General features: G+C 38.4%; 1 protein-coding gene across 6 annotated transcripts in view; it reads right to left on the reverse strand.

Annotated features, from left to right (window-relative positions):
* snap91 (synaptosome associated protein 91kDa) overlaps positions 1-24,085 on the reverse strand; it is an 82,769-nt gene continuing 58,684 nt past the window's right edge. For 2 of the 6 annotated variants that reach the window (XM_015388409.1, XM_015388406.1), the window contains 13 exons: positions 22,468-22,695; positions 19,423-19,506; positions 19,058-19,126; positions 18,614-18,736; positions 13,831-13,902; positions 10,229-10,450; positions 6,202-6,399; positions 6,101-6,119; positions 5,900-5,990; positions 5,321-5,407; positions 4,963-5,097; positions 4,161-4,249; positions 1-1,178 (listed from right to left, as the gene is read on the reverse strand). In XM_015388409.1, the coding sequence (XP_015243895.1) occupies positions 4,169-4,249; positions 4,963-5,097; positions 5,321-5,407; positions 5,900-5,990; positions 6,101-6,119; positions 6,202-6,399; positions 10,229-10,450; positions 13,831-13,902; positions 18,614-18,736; positions 19,058-19,126; positions 19,423-19,506; positions 22,468-22,695 (1,409 nt within the window). In that variant the 3' untranslated portion in view covers positions 1-1,178; positions 4,161-4,168. The remainder of the gene's footprint in view (positions 1,179-4,160; positions 4,250-4,962; positions 5,098-5,320; positions 5,408-5,899; positions 5,991-6,100; positions 6,120-6,201; positions 6,400-10,228; positions 10,451-13,830; positions 13,903-18,613; positions 18,737-19,057; positions 19,127-19,422; positions 19,507-22,467; positions 22,696-24,085) is intronic. The other 4 variants (XM_015388407.1, XM_015388410.1, XM_015388408.1 and 1 more) reach the window with 4 other exon arrangements.

Consider the following 24,085-nt stretch of genomic DNA (forward strand, 5'->3'; position numbering starts at 1 on the left):
ATATAAGCAGTGAGATAATATGCTATTTTAACCTAACATCTGGAGGATATATAGTTAAATCATTTGGGTAATCACACAATGCTTTATGTGTGACATCACATCTGTTGTTGACCCATCTGAACATGGTGCCCGCTAATCATCAAAATGACCAAACCAGACAGTTAAAATTGAACACAGCAGACTACTTTTAACATCTCTACTAAAAATAAGTTCAGAAACACGTCTAAGAAGACTAAAGTGTTTTTTTTCTGGAAGGTTTTCAGGATATGTTCTCTAAGACAAAGGTGTGTAGATACCCTCAGCAGTCTGAAGGATTATACTAATGAAACAAAATGGATGCGGTACATGGTAAACAACCAAAGGACATAAAAAACAAAACATAGAAAATTAGGCCACAAGTAAAAAACTAAAAAGAAGAAGAAAAAGGACCACTTGCTGTTTTTTTTTTTTACAACTGAAAAGCCCACCAAGGTTTTTCTAAATATACAGTATATTAATCTTATAGTGGCGATCCTCTTGTTTCAGATCATTCCACTGATGACGGCAGACAGAGGGAAAAATCACACTACTTCTTACGATTTCATGTCTGATTCATTTTTGAGATTCCCACTAAAGAAACCTATGTACATCATAGAGGACCTTCCTGTAAACACAACATATTTGATGTCTCTCAGAAATCTACCAGGGTTTCGTTTACCAATCATATCCGACCAACATGGGAACACAGAGAAGCTCCTCCTTCCTCAGTAAGGAGGTGGAGACATTAAAGGAGATATGGGCGGGGCTTATGACACTAAAGCACATCAATCATTCAACTCAGCACAATTAATAAATCTAAACACATATTTTTCTTCACTTCCTCTCATTTATCTTCCTGAACATTTGTTTGTTTTTTTTTTTGTCAGGGTTTTGTGTCATTTTATTTCCGACAACAAAATGAGTACATCGACATAAGCACAAGCTTTGGATTGTTTTTCTCTATTTTTTTTTATCGTATAATTGTATATAATCCATTATGGTTCACTTTCACAGTTTGTGCTACAACATCACACAGGAGAAGTCGGGTCATGGACGGGTGAAGAGGAGGAAAAAGAGTAACTGAACATAGCTGGCATCTTGTTGATGTTGACCGACACCAGGTAAACATTGAGAAGGCTCTGATCCAGAAAGGAAAGCAGCTAAGAGAGAAGAAATACAGAACATTTAAGCACTAACCATATTTATTTAAACTGTTAAACTGATATTTGCAAAAAACAGAAACTGAAGTGCAACTGGACATTAAATCAATACAAATTAGTATATATTAACCTACTGATTCGCTTCTTTTTAGCAACATGTAGGATTAATCATTTGCAGTATTTAAATGAATAGAGATATTTGTGTTCAAAGGGGGCCTCATTTACAAAGCAAGCGTAGGCAGAAAAATGCAAAACTTGGTTTTAAAAATAAAGTTAGAAAGTGTTTGAAAATGTGTTGCAATACATGTAAACCTTTGAATCTGCCATGAAAAAATGTGCGGCAACAATGCAAACATTTTTAATTCAGGTAATAAACTATCATGCACCAAAATCCGTTCAGCTTCAGTGACTTTGAATGTTTTTTTTCTGAGTTTGAGTTTGTATAGGTTAAATCTTAATGATGGAACTAAATCACCTTCAGCCTCAAACAATAATGCAAACTAGAAATAATCTTTTGTTTTGTTCATGCATGTGCAGATCGATCTCTTTGCCAAAGAGCAAACATGTAAAAAAAATAAATAAAAAAAAAAATAAAAAAAACAGAGAAAAGATACATAAATGGAGGCGGCTCAGCAGATTCATTCAGATGTGATGATCCCTCTGGTTGAGAATCTGTAGAAAATCACATGTCCATAAAAGATGTGCATAATTGTGGAGTAAGGCTCTACTGGAGGACATTGCCCTTCCAAACAGTGTTGTTTTCATCAACAATGACGATGATGAAATTATTTCGTTGATGCTCCTTTTTTTCATGATGATAATGAAAACTGACGAGCTACACATAGATCTTTGATGACTAAAACATGACTAGTCATAGGTTTGACTTATCATCGACGAGACGAGACTAAATAAAAATTAGCGGGTGGTCGGTCACACGTTTAAAGTGCATCAATGTGCTGCAATCTGTTAGACAAGTCAAGCAGTATCAGCCGTGCTGCTGCGTCTTGTTGGGTCAACCAGCCCACCTGGTGTGCAGCGGTGCACATTCTGCATGATCACAGAGGGAACATGGCAGCAGCGGAAGGGGAGAAAAATAACCCAGAATGGTACTTCGCACTCAACTCTGACAAACTCTGATCTTCCAGCTGTGCATGTGCAGAAATGCATATTGACATGCAGGTAGCTCAGAGTCTGCGCTTTACTCTCCACATTGATTGTTCGCTCTCAGTAGTATGGCTCTTCCTGCGCTACCATAAGTGGCTGATCATCCTCTGCCAAGAGTAAAAAAATCCCTTTGTCTAACTATGAATATTTTATTTCTTCCAGCTCACAAGAGGTGATACTAAACCTTCAATTTCTTTAATTTTTAATTTCTACCAAAAGAAATCCCTAAATTATATCCAAAGAAAATATTTCATTGCATTCTGTTTGTTTGTGGATAAAGAGCCAAGTGAAAAGGTGCATATATCTTTGTTTATTTCTCTTTCATAGTTCTCGTTTCCATCTATTTAAATAATAGATGTTTCAACATTTTCTATGTTTCCTTTGAATATGTCAACATTTTAGTTAAGATATTCATTCAATTTATGTCTGGATTGTCATGGCCTTACCAGGTAATTATGTAGGTTCTCTCTGTATGTTTTTATATAAAAACTCTGTGAATTTAAATCTACTTTGACCCCTGAGCAGTGGTAACTAAAGGGCAAATTCTCAGAAATAAAGCCTAAATTGCCAAATTAGAAAGAAGAACATTATTGTTCTTTCATTTTTTGCTCATTTATCCAGTCTTTGGGAGTGGGGATGGAACTCAGAAACTCTGAATTCCAACCGCAGTGAAAACCACTGGGCCACCACTCTCTTACTCCCAATGTACTCGAAGGTCGGCCTAAAAAGTGGATCAAACTGCTGCAGCTCATCCCGAAAGCTGCTGACTACATCCGTAATGTCCTAAATAGCTCTAAACAGAAATTATACTTCAGGAAGTTTGTGTATTTGAAATGTTTTCAAGAGAAATATGGGGAGAGGGGTATTCACGTGAATTCTAATAATTACATATACAGTACTATAATTGAGCTCAATGCTTAAGACTGTTTGGACTTAACACAAACAATGTAAAAACAGAGACTGATTGTATCTTTCAGGATTTGATCATTACAAAGAAAGGCTTAATTTCAGCTACAGGGTACTTAAACTCATTTGAATACCTGTTTAAGGGTGGGACTAGGATGAGAAAAATTAGACATGGGATGTGTCCGATCTCCGCCCTAATCACTATATTGTCGTTACGGCATTTTAAATGAGTGTCCGAAAGTCTAGTGGATGAAAAAGTAGTGGAAAAGAAGTGATCATCCATGGTCACTAGACGAGCAAATATATCCCGGAATACTTTGAGCAGAGAGCTAACCTTACAAATCATCATGGGATTTGTTATCATAGTGGCGCTCTATTGCCAGAGGCTGTCGCTACCCAACAGCAGTGACTAATAACAAAGATGGTGCAGACACCGTGTGTTGGAGGTACGTGGAGTTACGTGACTAGGTGAGCGAAAAGTAGTGATCATTTGTCCGAACGGTCAATAAACAGAGTTTGCTATAAAGTCCACTATATAATCACTGCTCTATATAGTGATTGAGAGATCTAGGAGTTAGGGCGAACGTTCGGATACAGCCATGAACTGTGGGAAATTACACGCAAATTGGAATGGAAGAAGGTAAAGTGTGAGTTGACTTTGCATGGTTTCGTGTATCAGAACTTTTTTGTGCGCCACAAAATTCAGAATTTCTCCTCACCACAAACTTTTAGTATGAAAGCTGCGCTCTCCTTTGCACATGAGGCCCCTGGTGTTTCACTAAGAGTGCCAACGACTGGTGGTATATTTCACAACAGCGGAGCCCAACCTAACAGTGGCTTAGTGCTACTTATTCCTTAAGATAAAACATCTCCAAAGACAAAGAAGGGAGAAAAAAAAATAGCATTTTGTACCTGGAATATTACAAGAAGTCCTTGAGGTCTAGATCTGCCAGAGGGTCCTTGGGCTTCTTGGGGCTCTGATTTGCAGGTCCTGAAGAAAGCTAGACAAACAAGCAACATCAAGACCCTTTAAATCCAGTTTTGCACAACATGATCAAAGAGGTAAGGATCAATACCATTGTACAGAATAGCTGTTTGAACTCTGCTGCATCATTTAACTCCTAAATCATTTATAAACCCTGAACTTACTTGCATATGATCAAGTTACAACCTCAATGCATTTAGCTGATATTTCCTGCTCCAGATAAACTCAAAGAACGCCTTCAAATTCTTGAATAGATTTGGTTGAATGATCCTCCTAAGGTCTATCCATGTTCACCTTTTCCTATCACACTTTTCCTCCCACTCAACTTTGCATAAGTATGTCTAAGGCAGTCTGCAGATCTTCTCCTTTGTTTTTTCTTTTGGGTTGTTTTGAGTTCACCTTAAACTCTTGTTTGGACATTTTGTAATTTAATTTGCACTTAACCATTCTTGAATTTGTTGTCCATTTTCCTTCATTTCAATTGGGTGAAGCTGTATTGTGTTTTGGTTCTGTGAAATCATCTTTTGTAATAAATAATTTAACATTCCACTTATTTTCCTCTGGACACCCCTAGACCTTGGGTGCGTAACAGGTGCAGAACATGTTTGCAGATGTTTTGGGTTAATTAGCTGATAAGCATGGCATTTAGTGTAAAAATGCTTTTCCAAAATACTGAATAAATGCCTTAGTAAGGAACAGGGAATCTTTCTGTTGGGTATGATGGGTTACCGGTGCTCCTGGTGCAGCGGCTCCAGGTGCAGCTCCAGGAAGCCCTGTGAACGCGGGTCTCATCATGGGCTGTCCCATCATAGGTTGGCTCATCATGGGCTGCATCACTGGAACTCCCGGCCCTCCTGCAGGAGGCTGCAGGGAAAATAGGTTGAATCAGGAATCATTATTTACCCTCCAACTGTATCCTAGACTTTGTTATGAACGATTCACCAATATATTTCATAGGTAACAGTGACTCCTAAACATCCAAGAGTGTTGGAACTGATTAAATTGTTTACATCAATTCAGGCGTTTTATCATTAATCTGGGATTTTGTTCTTAAATTCTCTACAGAGAAAGAGAAAATAAAGCTCACCATGCCAAAGCCAGGCTGTGCGCTCATTGTTGGCACCATAGGTGCTCCAGGGGGAGCTGCTCCTGGTGCAACGGGGGCAACAGCAGCCTAAACAAGGAGACAGATAGAGTTCTAAATAAGTTTTCTCAAATCCTGCAGCCTCTGTAAGATCTGTAATCACTGAACAGCAATTAAAACCAGAATGATGAATAAAAAACAAGAAACTGTAAAGTTTGAGCTTTTAGATCATCTATATTGTTTGATCTAGTGTCTGTCAGCCTCTAGAAAATATTACATAACTTCTCAACAGATTTCAGGTCAGGTCTGTTTACTAGCCAGTTGATTATGGTGTTAATTAAAGGGTACATCTGATCGGGGCTCTGGCTCCCAAGACCAGTATTGACCGGATCATGAACTGGATATGTCTTTGTGATATGTACTGTAAATAATAAAGTATTTTTGAACAAAAGCGAATAAATATTGATAGATTTTTTGATTTACTAGGCCTTAGTTAGTACGTTAACTTGATGCTACGTTAACTTGATGCTTGATAAAAAAGTTTGCAATTGACTGTGTTCCAACCCGGATTGTAGTTCTCACCATGGGGGCTCCTGGAGTCCCCCAGCTGGTAGGAGCGACCTGCGGCATCCAGTTGGCTCCTCCTGTCAGCTTCTTCTCACTGAGAGGATCCCTTTAAAACATGAGATAAGAGATCTGTATGATTTACTGGGGATTGTTATTCTAATGGCTACCTTTGTTTTGTTATTGTTGCATAAGTCATATACTTAATCACACACTTACTTTTTCTTCATTCCAAGGTCTGAAAAAAATACACAAAAACAATTACATTTGAACAACTGCAGGTAAAAAAAAAAGAAAAAAGAAATTTAATCTCTGTTTACCTCCAACCAGGTTGGCCAGTGATGAGTCCAGATCTCCTCCGATTGTTTTGGGAGGAGGCGGGGTGGCAGGAGGGATGGCTGATATGCCTCCTGCCGCGATGGGAGTCCCTATGCTGCCTGCTGTGCTTCCAGCCGTGCTTCCTCCTGTGCTCTGTGGCGTTACCGCAGGCATCAGCAATTCGCCTAACCCACCGAACACTGGAGGAGAGGGGAGGGCGTCACAGGAAACAGCAGCCATTAAAAACTAGAAGCTGCATTATCTGGCTGAAGCAGGCAGAGGACAGACAAGGGAGCAGGCAGTGCAAAGACAGGGAGGACAATCCAGCTGTGGCAGCATCTGTAGACAGCTGTGCATGGCATCCACTGAGCCGGAAATGACCGAGCATTCAGCTACACTAACTTGGCTAGTTGTTCAGACATGAGATAAAACCAAAGGTTGGGAACCTGGTGCCACCAAGACCAAAAAAAAAAAGCTTTTCCTCACAGGCTGTTCTGATATTTGTTCTACATTTTTGTCAGTAAATTCATGTAATTCCTTTTTTTTTTTTTTTTACAACCTGGGGATGATATGTAAAATTAAATGAAGTTCCCTAATCTGTCATAATCTCAGAGTTAAACAGAATAATCAAATAACTTTTTTGATTCAATTCTGCCAACCAATAAATGATTTACTAACAGATAAAAAAAAAAAGACATCATTAAATTCAGTGCTTGAGGTCTGGTATCCTACACCTTTTAGATGAGTCTTTGCTTCAACAGATCTGAGCCAAACATGTGGGTCACGAGCAAGACTCTGAAGAACTTGCCTGCATGCTGAGGAGGAAATTCAGACATTTTATTCAGTGTGTGGAAACAGAAACGCTTATAAACAACAGGTCATTGAGGACTGAAATTGGTATTTTGTATTCTTAGCCAAAACTTTGTTTATATGGATATTAAAACATTATCCAGGACAGAGTTCAATTTCCTTGCCAACTTTTCAAAATAGGAAAAACAAGAGAAGGTCGCATTCAGATAAAGCGGACAGATGGGTTTATGATTGTAAATTTTTATAAAAAATTGCTACATGCCAACTTAACAATGATGCTGTGTCTTATCTGACCATCAGCCAGTCCTGCTTAACTAACCAGCTGTTTGGGAATCCTTGTGAACCCAGATACTTCACCCCTTCCTCCAAACGTTGATCTCTCAGTTTACTGGCACAAAATAACAAGATAATTTGGTAGAAAATTGAAAAATGTGTCTTTTATTGTACTATAAGTTTTAAACCTTTAGGCGAAGAAACCTTCACCTTCTCACCTGGCCCTCTGAGATTAATGTCAAACCTTAATCTAAGCTGGATGTGCTCTCATCATCCTCTGGCATGGGAGCTGGCTCAGAGCTCGTCTGCCTGGGTGTTTGTTTCCTGGATGGGGCCGCCTTTTAAAGTTGCCTTTTGTATCTCTGCTTTTTTTTCTATGTCTGCTTCAGTCTCCTTGAATCCTAGTCGGCTTCTGCAAATGGCCGCTCACACTGAGCCTGGTTCTGCTGGAGGTTTCTTCCTGTTAAAAGGGATTTTTTTCTCTCCACTGTCGCTAAATGCATGCTTAGTGTGAGGGATTGCCTTCAGGTCAATGAGTCGATGCAATCAACTGGTTTTCCTTAGATAGAAAACTTTGAATCAATTTGACTGGATGATCTGGTGAACTGTAAAGTGCCTTGAGATGATGTGTTATGAATTAGCGCTATAGAAATAAACTGAATTAAATAGAGATGTTGTGCAAAAAGACAAGTTTAAAGAATTCTGTTCTCCTTGTATGCTTCACTGCTTAGCCTTTATGAAATGCTAGATAAAAATTAAGATCCTATTGATGCAAACTATTATTTCTTAGAATAGGGTGAGCTTACATTGCCTAATGTTTTAATCTGTCCTTACTTTTTAATGTAATATTATGCTTCTGTCAATATAATATATCTTCAACCAACCTCTCTGGCTTCTTCTCTTATATCACATTAAAGTCAGCTACAGTCAGTTACAAATTCTAATCTTTATGACATTCCAGGAGCAAAAATTATTTTGATTTGCAAAGCAAGAGTTAAAATAAATTAATAATGTGCATTATTGGACAAAAAATATTTCTAATAATTCTTATTAATATAAATAAATGAAAAAAATGCATTTTTATAAATAGAAATTTTGCAGGTGAGAGCGATCCAAATAACAGGCTGTACCTGCAGCTTAAGGCATGTACTTTGGGTCAGAGTCGCAGTACTGCTGCTATATAAAAGTGATGGAGACTTTAAAGGTGTAATTTAATAGACTTTAATAGTGCGTCAGTGACTGAAGCATTCTGAGGAAATTGAAAGGACACATAATAATAGGAAGAGATTTAATGTATATAAAGCCTTTGTGCAGTATTTTTTTTTACAAATGTTTCTTTTTATGGGGGAAAAAATAAATTAGTGGCCATAAGTTGATAATTTCAGGGGCTGGTTCTGGGCCCTCCTACCTGTTGCAGGCATGGATACAAGTATGAATAGCAATAGGTCCTGGTGGCACATGGTTACCTTTCAAAAAAATCCAGCTGCAGATAAATATAAAGTGATGATAATAAAGCTTTTCTCATGCAGTAGACGTGTATGGAGAGCCATTTTAATCTAAATTAAATAAATACAATAAATAAATGAATAAATGCTGTTATTGATTAATTTAATAATAAATACGCTATGAAATTAATAAATGTCACCATCAAGTAAAGCTAAATAAAATTAAGTTTAAAATTAATTATTTATTGCATTATTTATAAATCTATTTCAAGATTTAATTTTTAATTTTTTTTAATTTATTTACTTCTAGATTAATTTTTTTTTTATGATAGAGTTTTGCAATCTTATTTGCAGGGCAACTCAGTGCGCTTAGTATGAGACGTCTGCTATGCTACCATTTAACCCTTCAGGATGGTTAGCAGCTTCTCTCAATAAGTCTGAGATGCTTTTCAGAAATTGTAAATCAGTACAAAATACATTTAGAAAGATCAAAAGCTTTCTGCAAAACGCCGCCAAATAATTGCCATTAATCATTTTCTTCTTCTCCTGCATCTTCTTTTGCTAGGTAGTTCCTGATTTCCTTTGAATGGCTGACCTCTGACCAGCGCTGCCACACAGGAAAAAACTGAATGTGACAACATGAAATAAAAGGAGCTGAAAATGAAAAAATAAAAGTCTTTTAAATATGTAAAGTAGCCTTACAAAATAAAAGTGTAAAAAAAAAAAAAAAACTCCCTCATGAAATAAATAAAACAAAATAAAAATAGAATAAGATGAAATGTCTTTTAAAATATTTATTATTAAGTTTAACTTCATAGTGACATTTATTTATTTAATAGAATATTTATTAAAAGCAGCATTTATTGATTTATTTAATTCTGTAATTTTGAATGAAACAGCTCTCCATACATAAGAGTCCTTTTGCAGCATGCAAAGGCAGGAGGCCTTGAAAGACAGAGAGAGGGAGCACCAAGCGTCCAAACTGCACATGCAGCAATGCACTGCAGAGTTAAACTCACCATTTATAGATTAGATGAAACAAGCAATGACCCAGCGAGGATGGAGGAGAGGATGAGGGAGGGAGATGATACAGAAGGAGAGCAGAATAAGAGACGTGTTCAGCAGAGAGAAAGACAAGGAAGATGGAAGAGTAGGTGGAATGGGTGGGAAGTGGAGAAAGCACAGCATTCGTGAAAAGTGCAGAAAGAGTAAGACAGAGTCAAGCAGCAGTGCTGAGGAAAGAAAGCAGTCAGCAAGAAGAACAGTTTTTCATCAGGAGGCCAGTGAGAGCGGTGAGTTTCAGTGCCTCAATCATGCAGAACCCAAGCTGTCAGTAGGAAAGGAAAACTCAGTCAGTCTGCTTCAAAAACTCCTCTGATAATCAAACAAAGCCCCATAAAGCGCACCAAGCAGAGCAGCTATGAACTAAATGCTTTCAGTTTGTTACACACGGTATTACAAAGCAACAAGTTTTCAGAGTGAAACCCTAAATTCTACCTACTTGAGGCATCAAAGCCACCAGAGGGCGCTGGTGTGGTAGATGCAGGTTCTGTTGCTGCTGCAGTTGGAGCTATGGGTACTGCTGAGGCTGCAGCTGGTAATGGGGGAGTCAGGGATGGAAGCGAGGCCAGGGCATCGAAGCCAGTCTCCAGGAGGTCGTTCTGCACGGGAGCTGGAGCCACGGCTGGAGCAGCCGTGGGAGCAAGGGTGGGGGAGATCAGGCCTGGACGACAAAACAGGAAAGACCCAACATTCAGACTCATTTCAATACACTTTTAGTGCTGGTATAATTGGGTTTATGGTCGGATTCAAACAAGACAGCAACATTTTGGAACCCCGAATACATAGTTTAAAGATATGTTAATTATTCTGTAAATACCTTTAAGTCATTAATGGGTTTATTATGCATCATTTAAAGTTAAGTAAAGACAAAAATTACTGATGTCTTGCCAAATATTGAGCCTGTTTGCTTTACTTTATCAAGTGCTGCTTATACTCACCCATTCAGCCTAAGTTGTTACCTTTTAAGAATTTACAAACCTAAATTGTAGGGGGCATAATATGAATAATGCATATAAAAAATAATAAATGAGCCAATAAAAGATTACAGATATATATCTAATACATATATAACATGTCTATTATAAAATAAATTAATTACCAGTAAAATTTCTGGACTGACCTTCAGCTAATTTCCATATTTCAGTAAATCAATAAATTCAGGTGCTCATAAACATATGCTATCTTCTTTTCAGCTCACCTAAGGAATTTGGGTCTAAAGGCCAATTTATGCTTCTGACACATAGCCTCTGCAACCGTCAAATCTGTCTCTGTGCATGACCACGCCCCCTGCGCAGAAGTTCTGCGCTTTGGCGAGAAACTGCTGTGCGTCCCTAGAAATTCCAGTCAGACGTTGCAGAAGCATACCAGAAAAACTGGTTCGCGACCAGACCCAAGCGACATTTGATGTGTGCGGTTGCAGAAGTATAATCTGCCCTTAAGGATTGACACGATAAAGAAGAATGTTGATTTTGTTGTTTGGTAAATTATTTCTGTTATTATGCTCTTATGCTGATCTATGTCCAGTTGCATAGCAGAGTGTAGAAGATTTTTATTAAATTCAATTTTCAAAAAGCAAAATTTGGTAAGATCTCATGCATGTCAAACTTGTATAATATAAATGAGCACAAAAGTCTTAAATTTCTCTGTCCTAAGTTATGTCTTAGTTGAAAATATGCATTGCTCTGTCTCTTCTCTTATAGCAAAATAAAAAATGTCATTTTTGTTCAAAAATAATATTTTTTTTCCCACAGTTTTTGGTTTCAACCTGGTTTGAAGTTATGTGTCCAACCAATTTTTGGTTAAAATAACCAATAAAATGTTTGTTTTTTTTGTTTCTACTCAAACTATGTTGGTAAAAGAGCACATCAATACATATTGGTCAATTTAACCACAATAAGCCAAGGACAATAAGCCGGGACTCAAACTAGTAACCCTAATTTTGAATGGTAAACTTCTACAGCTGATACCACTATCACTGAATACTACTTAATACTAATAATGCCACCGAAACCAATGGCTTGGTTTCTGATTCTAATATTGTTTCTTTGTTTTAATAACCAAACCTGTTTGACCAACTATATTGGTGGTTTTTCCAACCCATCTATTCTTAGAGTATATCCAAACTCTATCCAAATACTCAACTGACTGTAACTCTCCTACGAACTCCTACATCTTGACTGAATACTGAGGCTGTTTAAATGCCTGTCAAAGTTCAAGGGCGAGCCGAACCACTTGCTACACTGGAAAAAAATTGAAATCTCCTAATTTTTTCTTAAAATAAGTGCATTTGTTCTGGGATTGAGGAGGAAAACGAGACATTGTGTCGATGGAACAAGACTATTTACATTTAAAATAAGAAAACACAATTGCATTGCCTTGTTTAAAGTGCATGTTATCTAATTATCTTATATTAACAGTAAAATTACTCATTCCTTTAGCAAACTAATTTACCTACTCAAATTAAGGGTGAATACAAAATGTAGGTAATTTTAACTTATTTCTAGGTTATTTTTCCAGCGTACCATCATACCAGTCACATGGTATAGCGGTAGCAAGGCTTTGGACGTCATCAATTTTGGCTCCTCCGCTACATGAAGAAAGCCTCGAAACACCTCCTCCACTACTCAACACATGTCTCAAAGCCTCAGTTCATCTCATAACATCACCATCTACTAATTATTCCTCTGTCCTGATCTCCTAGGTTGATTCAAAGTTAAGCAGTAAATACACCAGACGCATAACAGCACAGCAAAGTGGCATACTCGCATATGTTTAAAAACTGAAATTTACACCACATGCTAAAGAGAACACTCCAGAGCAATGGGTTCTGCAACGGGGCTCTGAGCAAAGATGAGCTTTTGTGACATGGGAAAGTAAATTAAACAGTACAATGTTTGAAAGTTAGGAATTTATAAGTAACATATGATCACCTAAAAAAAAACAGCATCTTGACCAACCTGATGAGAATTCAGATATGTATTTTCTTAGCAGGTCAAACTACCAACATCTGCTGTGTGGGCAGTAATAACAGTAGGCGTTGGGTATTATCCTGTAGAAAAAGCACCAAGTAGAAGAAGCACCTTGGTTTGAAGTGAACTATGAAACCAGATGTTGTGTTTTGTTTCTTCCTAGCCCAAACTGGAGCACATACGCATCTGAAATTAGAAACTCTACCTAAGTGTGTAATACGAGCATTGAACGATCATATTACATGGCCGCCATAAATAATTTTACTGTTTAAAATGGAAAGCTGTGACACACCAAGGGTGCCACTTCCTGCTTTGCTGCTCTGTTAAGCGTCCGGTGTAATTACTGCTTTAGTCGTTTGCCAAGATGTTCTATGGTTCTCCTTTGCTCCAAGCTTCTAATCTTCCATCATGATACTTCCTCAGATCGGACCCTGCTCACTCCTCCCTCCACAAGAGAAATCATTTTAGCCGTGTTTCCCAGAGAGCTGACATGTCCCAAGCCCCAGAAATCTCAGTTCCAGATTTCGTCTCCAGATCTCCTTACTACTTTATAAACTCTTAAAACTGTCTTCTGCCTCCAGAAGTGTGTTCTGCATGTGGGTCAGACCTCTGCCTGGTGAAGATTCTTTCACATCTTCACCAGGGGAGACAATCTGTTGCTGCATACAGAAAATAAACACAGACATCAGCACACTGATGAAACATGCTGACGCTTTGATTTCTAGCTAAACTGAATTAGTTGTTCTAACTGCTCCACTTTAAATCAAATGAACCAGACGAGAGGGAGGCAGAGCCATTCCTGAAGGCTGCATTAGGTGAAAGATTTCACATGAGCCCTAAGTCACTTTGAAACTGCTGTGCGTTTCATCCAACCATGCTTGCCAAGTCTGCGAAATAGCAACATTAATCTGGCTAATGTGTTTCCATCATTAGTCATTGCGTTACTTTCTGTCGTGGCAGAGAATGTTTGCTACTGACATTTTCCAATTTTGGATTTCAAGACCTTTTACTATCTAATGTAACCATAACTTGCATTAAATACTCGGATGTTGTGAAGAAGATTTAGTCTAACCTCCCAGCAGGTCTTCTCCTGGAACAGCAGGAGCAGAGCTTTGCTTCTCCTCCACAGGGCCGCTGAAGGAGTCTGCAGGGATACATACAGAGAGGGGTGAAAGGTCACTCCTGAATCACATAACAAGGAGTGATAGAATGCTGTAGTAATAGCAGAGAGCTGAAATCATGACATCCCCTTTTAAAGCACATAGCTATAACTTTTGACAGACTGATACAGTTAGAAGGTAACGACACTCAAAATATTTGAGTTTTGACAAATATAAAAAACATTGAAAAGCAACAATTGTCTTATGGATCATTGATAACTGCAAAGGCTTGCAAGATTTTGGAAATATTGGATAGGACTATATACAGTAAAAGTATCAGGTCTGAAGAAGTCAATTATCAGAGATGAGGATCCTGAACACCAGAACGATTGACAATTAGGAGAACCACTTATTTTGATGATCCACCCGGAAAAAGAACATCCTCCACTACACCTTTAAATAAGCTTGCTGCAGGAATAGTTCAGAGAATCTGATGTGCTTATTTTCCTGCTCAGCTTTGTACCTGGGCCTCTGCTCCTAGTTTGGTTTGCTTTTTCAAAGGAGTACACACTGTTTCTCTCATGGAATAGTCCTCATTCCTCAGAACAAGAGTAGACTAATGAATTTCAATTGGAAGTTTGTTTTTTCTGGCCACTTTGAGAATGTAGTCGAATGCTTGAATGCTGGTCTTCTAAATACTCAAATAGCTGAATGAAGATTAACTTAATGGCTATTGTAATCAGTGGAATGGTTTTCAGCTGTTCTAACATTATTACACTGGATCTTATAAATGATCACTTGCCTTTCTACATGATACACTTGAATTGGCTAGCAGAATGTGCCACAGGACCATAAAAGTGATTGTTGCTGAGAGAGGGGCCTCTTTACACCTTTTGTAAATATTAGAACAAAGTACAGCCATATCCAGCTATGTTGGTCAATGAGGAAGACGTGGTTAGATTTGTGCAGACATGCATGCTGTTGATCAGGGAGTTTAACTGATAAGTATTTCTCAGATATTGGAAGAAACTTTCTTTGGGTTTTTTGTAAAGGGTTCACCGCAGAACCCAGCTTTAAGTGAAATCAATGTTAGAGTGAGTTCAAGGTGTATAGCATTTGTAGAGATGTTTCCTTGGCTTTTCTTGAGGGACGGTCAGATGATACTCTCTGCCACCCAAATAGTTTGTTGTATGTTGTACCTATCTTGTTACATCCAAAAAGACAATGATGGACAAACACAGGACAGACTGAATGGTAGATGTGTAGAAAATGATCAGCTCTCCTCTGGAGTTGCTGCAGGAACTACAGTCTCTGTTGGACCTTCATCTAAACAGGATCTGTGTATGAAAACTATCCAAGGTTTTGATAAATGAAAGAGGATGAAGGATATTTGGTCTGATGGTATTGAAGGTTGAGAAGATGTTCACAAACAGGATCTTTGAGATGATGCAGGATGAAATGTTGTCCATGGTTGATTGCATTATTTACCAAACTGTTGGTTTGTAGGTAAACTGTAAGGGTTTCTGTAGGGGGCCTGTGATCATCTTCAGATGCTTCAACATCTGTCAGTTTCTCAGACAGACACAAGCCAGTAGCTATTTAATTTTGTGATGGTGGGTTTCCTGGGAGCCTCGGTGAAGGCAAAGTGTTTATTAGGGGCTTTACACAGTGACTGGAGTCTTTTGACATATTTTTTTTAGAATGTCACAGTTTCATCTGTTCTTAGGTTTTCCCAGTATACCATGAATCAACATATTCTCATTATCAGTTCGTATGAAATCCTACGAAAAGTTATGCACAGTATTTCGTACGTTTTGCACGTTTTTCCTTGAAAAAACAGATCAGTGCGCATGCGCAGCCAGACAGACGAAAAAAGCAGATCCGCGGACGGACGTAAAACTGGGAAAAACAGTGCAATAATTACTTCTTGATGTCTCTCACTAGGTTGCTTGCTGTTTTGTATCTTAGGGTTAGGGTTAGGGTCAGGGTTAGGGTTAATTGTACAGTATGTTAAATTCTATGTTATTGAATGGTGCGTAAGATGCGCATGCGCAAGGATAACTTGTCTCGAGGCAAGATGTAAAAATACAACGAAATACGACGAAAAAAACGTCCAAAACAAATTATGGTGCATAACTTTTCGTACGATTTCTCACAAACTGATAATGAGAATACACTGCATGAATGCACCATTTCCCTCTGCCTGATTATCCTAAGTGATTGCACCTGTTCTGCTGCCTATTTCTCAGTTTCTCTCCAGTCCCCTGCCATTGTCTTCAGGCCTGACTTAGAGTTCAAGCCAACTGTCATCTCAATTATTCATCAGCCTTCTTGTGATGAAACCTGGACTGTTTCAGACCCTGCCAAAGCTGTTGCCCATTTGGAGTTAGTATGTCATAAGTCTATTTGTGTAGCTTTGCAGTGTACAACCCCTGCTATCTCTCACTGTCTTGACTTGTCAATTGGATTTTGGATATTTGGATTCAGACTGCTGGACCTTCAATGGATTCTGATTATTTAGGATGTTGAATTTTTTTCCCTTGATTTTGCTGATCTTCAGTCATTTTGGACTCTGAGTTCATCTGAGGAAGCTATTCTTTGAGTTCTTGTTTTTTTCTGAATATAAACTGGTTAACTGCTACCTTGGGTTGTGTCTTCCTGGCTCCATTCTGTTGTGGTACTAAACTTTACATAGAAATCATTAATCTAAGTAAGGGAGGTGTAGATGAGCTATTGTACAAATCAATCAATAGCATCTGAAATTTTGATTCACAGTTGGCTGGGACTTTAAAATGAAACCAGTAGTAGGATACTTCACTCTGAGGTAGTTTTGTATCGTACTGTGTCAGCGGTGGGTCTGTTTTTCTCTTTGCTGATTCATGCACCCATTTCCTCCCTACATTTTGCTGTTTCATCCCTTCCAACTTCCATTTAACTTCCTTTATCAAGACATTTATTGCTCAGATGAAAATATAGCATATCAGTCTTTTCCCTTTTCCTGTTTGCATGAAGTCATAGACACAAATCTAATGTTCTGTTTTCTGAAAACCAAGCAACACAATATTGATGTAGTAAATTTTTCATTTCTTTTGGTTCTAATTAAATCTGGGCAAAAAACAAACAAAAAAAGCAATCAAATTCAATGTATACTGATTAAATTGACATAAATTTGAAATGAGCTTCAGTTGGTAGGAACATTACCTAATAGCACAGTATGATTGGAACATATTCCGAGCTACAAGAGAAAATTAGGTTGGTATGAGTAAATCATACAATCAGTTTTTACTAGTTTTTTTGGTTAGATTTAATTTTGTCTAACTGTTTTCCCAAGTCCTGATGGTTATAATTCAGATACCAGATATTTTATTTTTTGCCTGGGTTTGTCTTTTGGTCATTAGCTCTTGAGTCTGATGGTGTTTTCCTGAGATATAAACATGTTCTAATCTCTGTCCTGCTCTTGGCGTAGGCGTTCGCATTTTCCTGCTGCTCCTGTTCCTCCCTACTCTATTTTTGCTTTTTGCTGTGTCTTGACTTTCTGAGCACTCTCTTCATATCACCCGAATCAAACAATGGCTCATGGTCCGCTGGTCTCTCAATGCAATTGAAAAAAATAATCTAAACTGTAAGACAAGCTAAATGGGACCTGTCCTGTCCTGATGGGACATACTTAGTGAGATATACCCTGAATTCCTGGAAGGATTGGATAATGGTGTGTTTTACGATGCTGTCAGTTGAGGACGTGGAAGAAGTATACATGTTTGGATTTATGATACTCTGATTTGGATTTTAAGGATGCCTAATGTATATACAATTACAGAGGATGTTGGCCGCAATTTGGCAATGATTAAGCGGCCGGCAGCGGGTGACATGCTCACAAAGGCTGTGAAAGAACAGGACTGGGAGGTAAGTCGTATGTTGGGTGCAATGGAATGCAAGCTGGCTGCAGTTGTTGAACTCAAATCAGGTAAAATCTTTGATGTGTACGCTCGCTTTAGGGCAGAACAAGCCCAACAAATTAGGAAAATTGGATTGGCCATGTGGAGCCCAGCGACAAAGACTTCAAGGCTGATGAAAAATTCTGTGAAGCTTGCTCTCAAAACAAAAGTGTATTTATGATTTCAGCTCCAACTTCATCAAAACTCCCCTGGAACTTAAGGTGGAAGGGCCCTGAACTGCCGGCTCCACCCCCCCCTACCTGCGGACACCTGTGGATGCATTCAGAACTATAGCACCAGTTGATAAAACTACCATCTTATCAAGGACAATGGCCTTTAGATAGCATTCATGGACAAATTCGACACACTCACTCGCAAACACACAGCTGATGCTCAAATACTAGATAGACTGACTCCTAAGCCTCCAATGTAGCCCTGTGCTGAAATGTTTGTCTCGTGTTTAAATCTGCTTTTCTTGTGCCGAGGTGTTTTTGATATCTCAAACTGTAGCCTCTCAAGGATAAAGCGTATGTCATGCATGTGATGAACAGTTTATACTGAAACTAATTAAAATGCAAATTGAAGTTGAAAATAAAGACTGATTGGTTTATTTGTTGAGTGATTGATAAATGTATAACATACGTATATCGACTAGTTTGTTTATTATGTGTCAAAACTATTTGATGAGATAGCAGCTGCTACTTGTGTAACTAAATGGAGCTGATGCTAGAAAGGGAAAACATGTTATCTTTCCATTCAGGCAGATGCCACAGACAGCGGATATAATACTGAGCGAGTTTGTGTATTATGTGTTCATTACCCAATAGGTCAATAACCGGCTCAGGCTCTGGTTTCGGTGGAGAAGAAACTTGCAGTGCAGGAGTAGTGGCAGGGGCAGCAGAAGGAGTAGGACTGGTGGTTGGAGCTGGAGATGTAAACGTATCTGAAAAGAAATGGGAAATCCCATGATGAGAGAAATTCTAATGTTCTGTTTTTAGGGAAAAATAAAAAGGAGGTTTTATTTGACTTCTTCTGCCTTTTCCTAAAGATTGAAGTAGATTTGCGAACATCAAGCAAAGGGAAACAAGAATCTCTGCATCGTCTCCATGTCTCAACATCCTTGAAGTGTGCAGCGGTTCAAAACAGAGAACTAACCTGCATGTGCATGCAGACGTCCTTAGCATGCAAACTTATCTGTCTGCACCCCTCATAAAGGAAGGAAGAGATAAAAGGGATGCAGTGAAGACAAGGCAGCTCAACTCACCCGTCACAATGTCTCCAGCCGGAGCCGACTCGGGCAACGGAGAGGGCCCGCGAGAAAAAGCAGGTAGGTCTAAGTTACCAACGCAAGCAAGAGGCAGGACACGAGAAGGGAGAAAACCGAGGAGGTTGGGGAGCAAAGAAAAGCGTTAGCGTGGCAGGTTGAAATTAAAGACATTTATAGAAAGCAGCCACAGAAACAATCCAGTAGCTGACGAGTAGGTCACATGCACAGTTCTCATACCACTATGAGGGACAAGTCAGGACATGTGAGGGGGGAAAAAAACACTTGACAAAGGAGAGTAACTATGGAAACCAGAGGAGGTGAAGAGGCTCCACAAACATAAAGAGGGACATCAACTCTTGTACCTGCACCAAAAAAGTCTACGCTAGGAGTGGTAGCAGCTTTGGATTCTGCGGTAGGGCTTTGCTCAGGCATTGAATCAAACATATCTAAGAACAAGGACAGACAATCACATGGACGTTCAGATTCAAGTCCGGTGCATGATGAGTTAAGAAGAGAGATGAGGGAAAGTAGAGAGAGATTTTTAAGATTAATTTCAAAGAGTAAGCAGCTGTTTAACTTTTCAGTGCAATGCAGTAGGAGAAAGTGCAAAGTTTAAAATGGAATATTGATTCATTTCAGCATAAGGACAAACGTCTACTAATGTTTGACAAAAGTTTTAGTCAGATATTATTTATTGTGTCCTAATCCCTTAAACTGACCAACAGAAATAAGAAAAAAGAATTTAGAGCCTGAGCTTCAGAAGGATGCACGTCTTAAACAACCTGTAAACCTGTTTTTGCACAGACAGTAGAAATTAAAAGAATGTGTTGCATTTGCATTTCAGCAGATTGTGCAAAGTTTTTTTTTGTGCGTATGCCTTCATTACTAGATCATATTTGAAACGACAAAACAGTGCAAATTCATGAGCGGAGGATATGCAAATTTAGACATTTACTGTGGGAAAAGAGATTTTGAACTATGCGAACTGCAGTAAACATAAAATTAATATCATTGAATCTATTAAATTAGTTTAATTATTTGTTTATTATTACCTCCAGCCACATGGCTTAGCATCTTGTCCTTCTTTTATGGCCACCTCAGATTGGCTGTAGGACATGCAATCCACTCATTTGAATGGAGCAGAACCAAATTCTCTTTTAAATTTTAAAATTAGTGCTTTAATTTTTACAGATAACCAACGAAAAATATTGAACATGCAATTTAGCACTACTTACTTGGAATCTTTGAAGATAAGGCCGTTAGCAAAGTTAAATATCCTTAACTAAAAAAACTTCCTGCAAGGAAAAGGCTAGGGAAATTTCTCAACTTTAGTCTCTAGTGGGTGAGATCTCAGCTAAAATGTGTTCCTTTTCTTGGGAATGTTCCGACTGACTCTTGATCACTGTGTTTTTAAATGGTCTCTATCAGCAGTCTCAATGCAGCTCCACATCTGTGACGTCTGTGTTCAGGTGGCCACAATACCAACTCTGCCACAAACTCTTCAGTTTCTACAAATCCTGTTGTTAGGGAAGCACAATATTTTTAAAATATTTAATTCACTTAAACTTTGCCCTGGTCTTTTAATTTCCGCATTAATGCAATATAGGAATCATGTGAAAATATACATGGATTTTAACATTTTAACCAATAAGCGAAATAGGCATAGAATCAGGGCTGGGGCACTTATAGAATGATCAACACATATGCAGGTCAAAGACCAAGAATCACATTCTTTGGTGTCCTCCAGCTTTTCAATTCAATTAAATTCAGTTTATTTATATGGTGCCAATTCCCAACACAAGTCCTCTCAAGGCACTTTACAGTTCAACCTTTTAAACTAACTGGACTCACTTTCTGTAGGTACTTGCTTAGTGAATCAGTGACACAAAAACAACAGATGTTACGTGTACTTATTGTTAAGTGAGCTTTGTATGCACTCAAAAGAACAAGGTCTTTCACCACTCCATCACCCCCAAGTATTCATTTAATTAAAGAAGCCACTGGAACTCCTGTGAGCAAAACTATCCACTGTAAGATCATGTTAATTAGTCTTACAAGACAATGCCTAAAAAAGAGAAATGTGGAACAGTAGTCTGATTTATTTTAAATTGAGCTCTAGCAGGGGCTGCTCAGTGCAGTGGGTAGCTCTGCTGCCTTGCAGCAAGTAAGTTCCAGGTTCGATTCCCGGCCGGAGTCTTTTTGCATGGAGTTTGCATGTTCTCCCTGAGCATGAGTGGGTTTTCTCCGGGTACTCCGGCTTCCTCCCACAGTCCAAAAACATGACTGTTAGGTTAATTGGCTTCTCTAAATTCTCCATACTGTAGGTGTGAGTGTGTGCATGGATACTTGTTTGTTTCTGTGTTGCTTTGCGATGGACTGCTGACCTGTCCAGGGTGGACCCCTCCTCTCGCCCATAGATAGCTGAAGCACCCCTCGCAACCCCAGGAGTGATAAAGCGTGACGGAAAATGGATAAAACTAGCACTTTTTTTTTTTACGAGGAAGTTGTCTGTGGGAGTGAAAGAAGGAAGCATTTTTGTGTCTGTCTCTGCAATAATAAAAGAGAACTTATGATGTGAATGATGTCAAATTAATATTTATGTATAATGTTTTCACTTGATAAAATGAGAGTCTTGGTGTGGTGTTATGTTATGTTACAAGTGCAAAATGTGAAGTTTACAGATTGGTAATTTTATGTTGAAAACTGTCTTAACTACAGTGTAATCTTATCATATTTCCAAACTCACACATTTCATATATTTGTTTCTTACTCTTTTTCCAATCAAATAAACATCAAGTTCATGAATATATAATCCAATATCCATTGTTCAGAGGTATGAATTTAGTTTTACGTGTTTAAAGAACCCAAATGCTAAAATCAACCAATATTCCATTTGAACTCAGATGCATAAGCTACTAACAGGCATTCTCAGAAGGATCTTAGGTTCTAATAACTATGATGAGAAGAAAACGGTTTTCTTCCCTGAGACATTTGGCAAACAGTTAGTATTCAGTCAAGAATCAAAGCAAATTGACTTCCCTCTGTTTATAGGATGACATTAACATTTATGCCCCAACAAAATCTGACTTTATTTTGATCCTAAAAAAAAGAAATTCAATCCTAAAACAAAGATAAAATGTTTCTTTGTACTTTTTTTTTGTTTGTTTGTTCTTTCATATAGATTATTCTAGCTATAACAGAGGCAGTCAAAGTGCTTGATTAGCTGAAGAAAGAACAAAAAATAGAAAAACAAATCTGAAATGTAGGGGCTTGTTAAATTATCACTGGCACTATCAAGATAACCATTAGCAAGAACAACACAGTCATATTCATCTAAACCTTCATCAATGGTTGCCATAATGCAGGTCAGTGCAATGAGAGACATAATGAGAGTGAGAGGACATTACCACCAAAGAAATCTAGAGTCGGGGCAGCTGCAGACTCTGTGGTGGTGGTGTCGGTGGTGGTAGTAGTGGAGGAAGGAGCAGGAGAAGCGATGGGGGCGATGATGGTCGGCGCTTCGCTAGAGGTGGGAGGAGTGATGGCAGAGGAAGCCTCCGTGTCGGCAGGTTTCATGGCGAACAGGTCCAGCTCTGGAGCAATGCCGGCACTCCCCTCCGTTGTAGCAAAGGGGTCTTTGGGAAGAGCAGCGTGGGTTTGGTGTTGACAGGTTAAAGGGGGTTATGATTAGAAACAAGGAAAAAGGCGGCTTAGGAAGGGTGAGAACAACATTTATATTCAAAAGCATGGTTCTGCAAAATTCCAAATTAATTATTAGACTTTTATCAATTATGAGGAGTGACTTTGTGACTTAGTGACTTCATCTAACTTTAGTGCATGGTAGAAGTATGCCAGACTCTGTGAAGTCTGGTAGAGTTGGGTAAAGGAGGACAAAGCTTTGACAAGGAAAAAAAAAAAACGACGTGACTTACTTAACTATCCCCCATTGTCCTCTTTCTTTAGTGTATTTTTGCCAAGAAAAATATCATATACAGGAGATGGGAAGTGGATTCCCCTTTTCAATAGAACAGAAGTTTTTACAGCCTTTGCCTTTGCTTAGAGTTCAGCTCGGGTTGATCCTGTTTTTACTGGTAACCTGTTAGCTGCCTCTACTACTAAACTGAAGTCAACCTGCTGTAAATTCACCCAGTTAAAAGTTGTTGTTTTTTTATATAAAGGAACAGACTTATCTCTATAATTCTCAAAGTTGAAGGTGGATGCCAGAGTAGGGACCAAGTAATTAAACCAAAGAAACTGTCTGCAGAGGCTGTAAGACTTGCTTTATGTTCAGACTGGGCTCAAGCAGACACAGCTGAACATCCTAAAAACTTATATGGTTTAATCATTAGTAAATCAAACAAATTTGTAACCACCATGATCCTTCTTAGATCTGACTGGAGAGGTGACAAAAAACCCACAAACCAATTTGATGGCATTATAGTGCTGTATTTTGAATATAGGAAAACCATCCAGAAGCTCAACCATTGCTAACCCTAACCCCACTGCACTTGCATCTTGCTTGAATTTTGCTGAAACTCAAAGATATTGTAAGACCACGAGAATTAAAGATCCAAATATCTGGTCTAATGAAATTAAACCAGGTCATTTAGGAATAAAAGCTATGCATAATATGTGAAGAAATCGGGGTATAGCTTATAACCTGACAGACATCCTTACTAGTCCAAAGCAATGGTGGTGGCAGCTACCATGTTTAGAAACACAAGAGCATTTAGCCAGAATAACAGATCTGGGCACAGCTAGTGCCGAAACGAATCCATTTTGTGCAAAGCTCAGAAAAATGTGCCCAACAGTCTTGAAGCTTTTGCTGTTGCAATTTTTCTTTTTTTTTCTTTTTTTTTGTCAGCGTTCTTAAATAAAACAAAGTGAAAAGTATGGCAAAAACTAAATATATAGTATCTGTTGCAGAATAAGTCTGTAACAAAAAACTGCGATTTTATTTCTTCTAGTTAGCATGGGATATTTATAGCATTTTAAACAAACATAGCTTCTGCTGTTGCTTTAGTT

This window comes from Cyprinodon variegatus, unplaced genomic scaffold (genome assembly GCF_000732505.1).
Source record: "Cyprinodon variegatus isolate N-32 unplaced genomic scaffold, C_variegatus-1.0 Scaffold422, whole genome shotgun sequence".
In the NCBI taxonomy this organism is placed as follows: domain Eukaryota; kingdom Metazoa; phylum Chordata; class Actinopteri; order Cyprinodontiformes; family Cyprinodontidae; genus Cyprinodon; species Cyprinodon variegatus.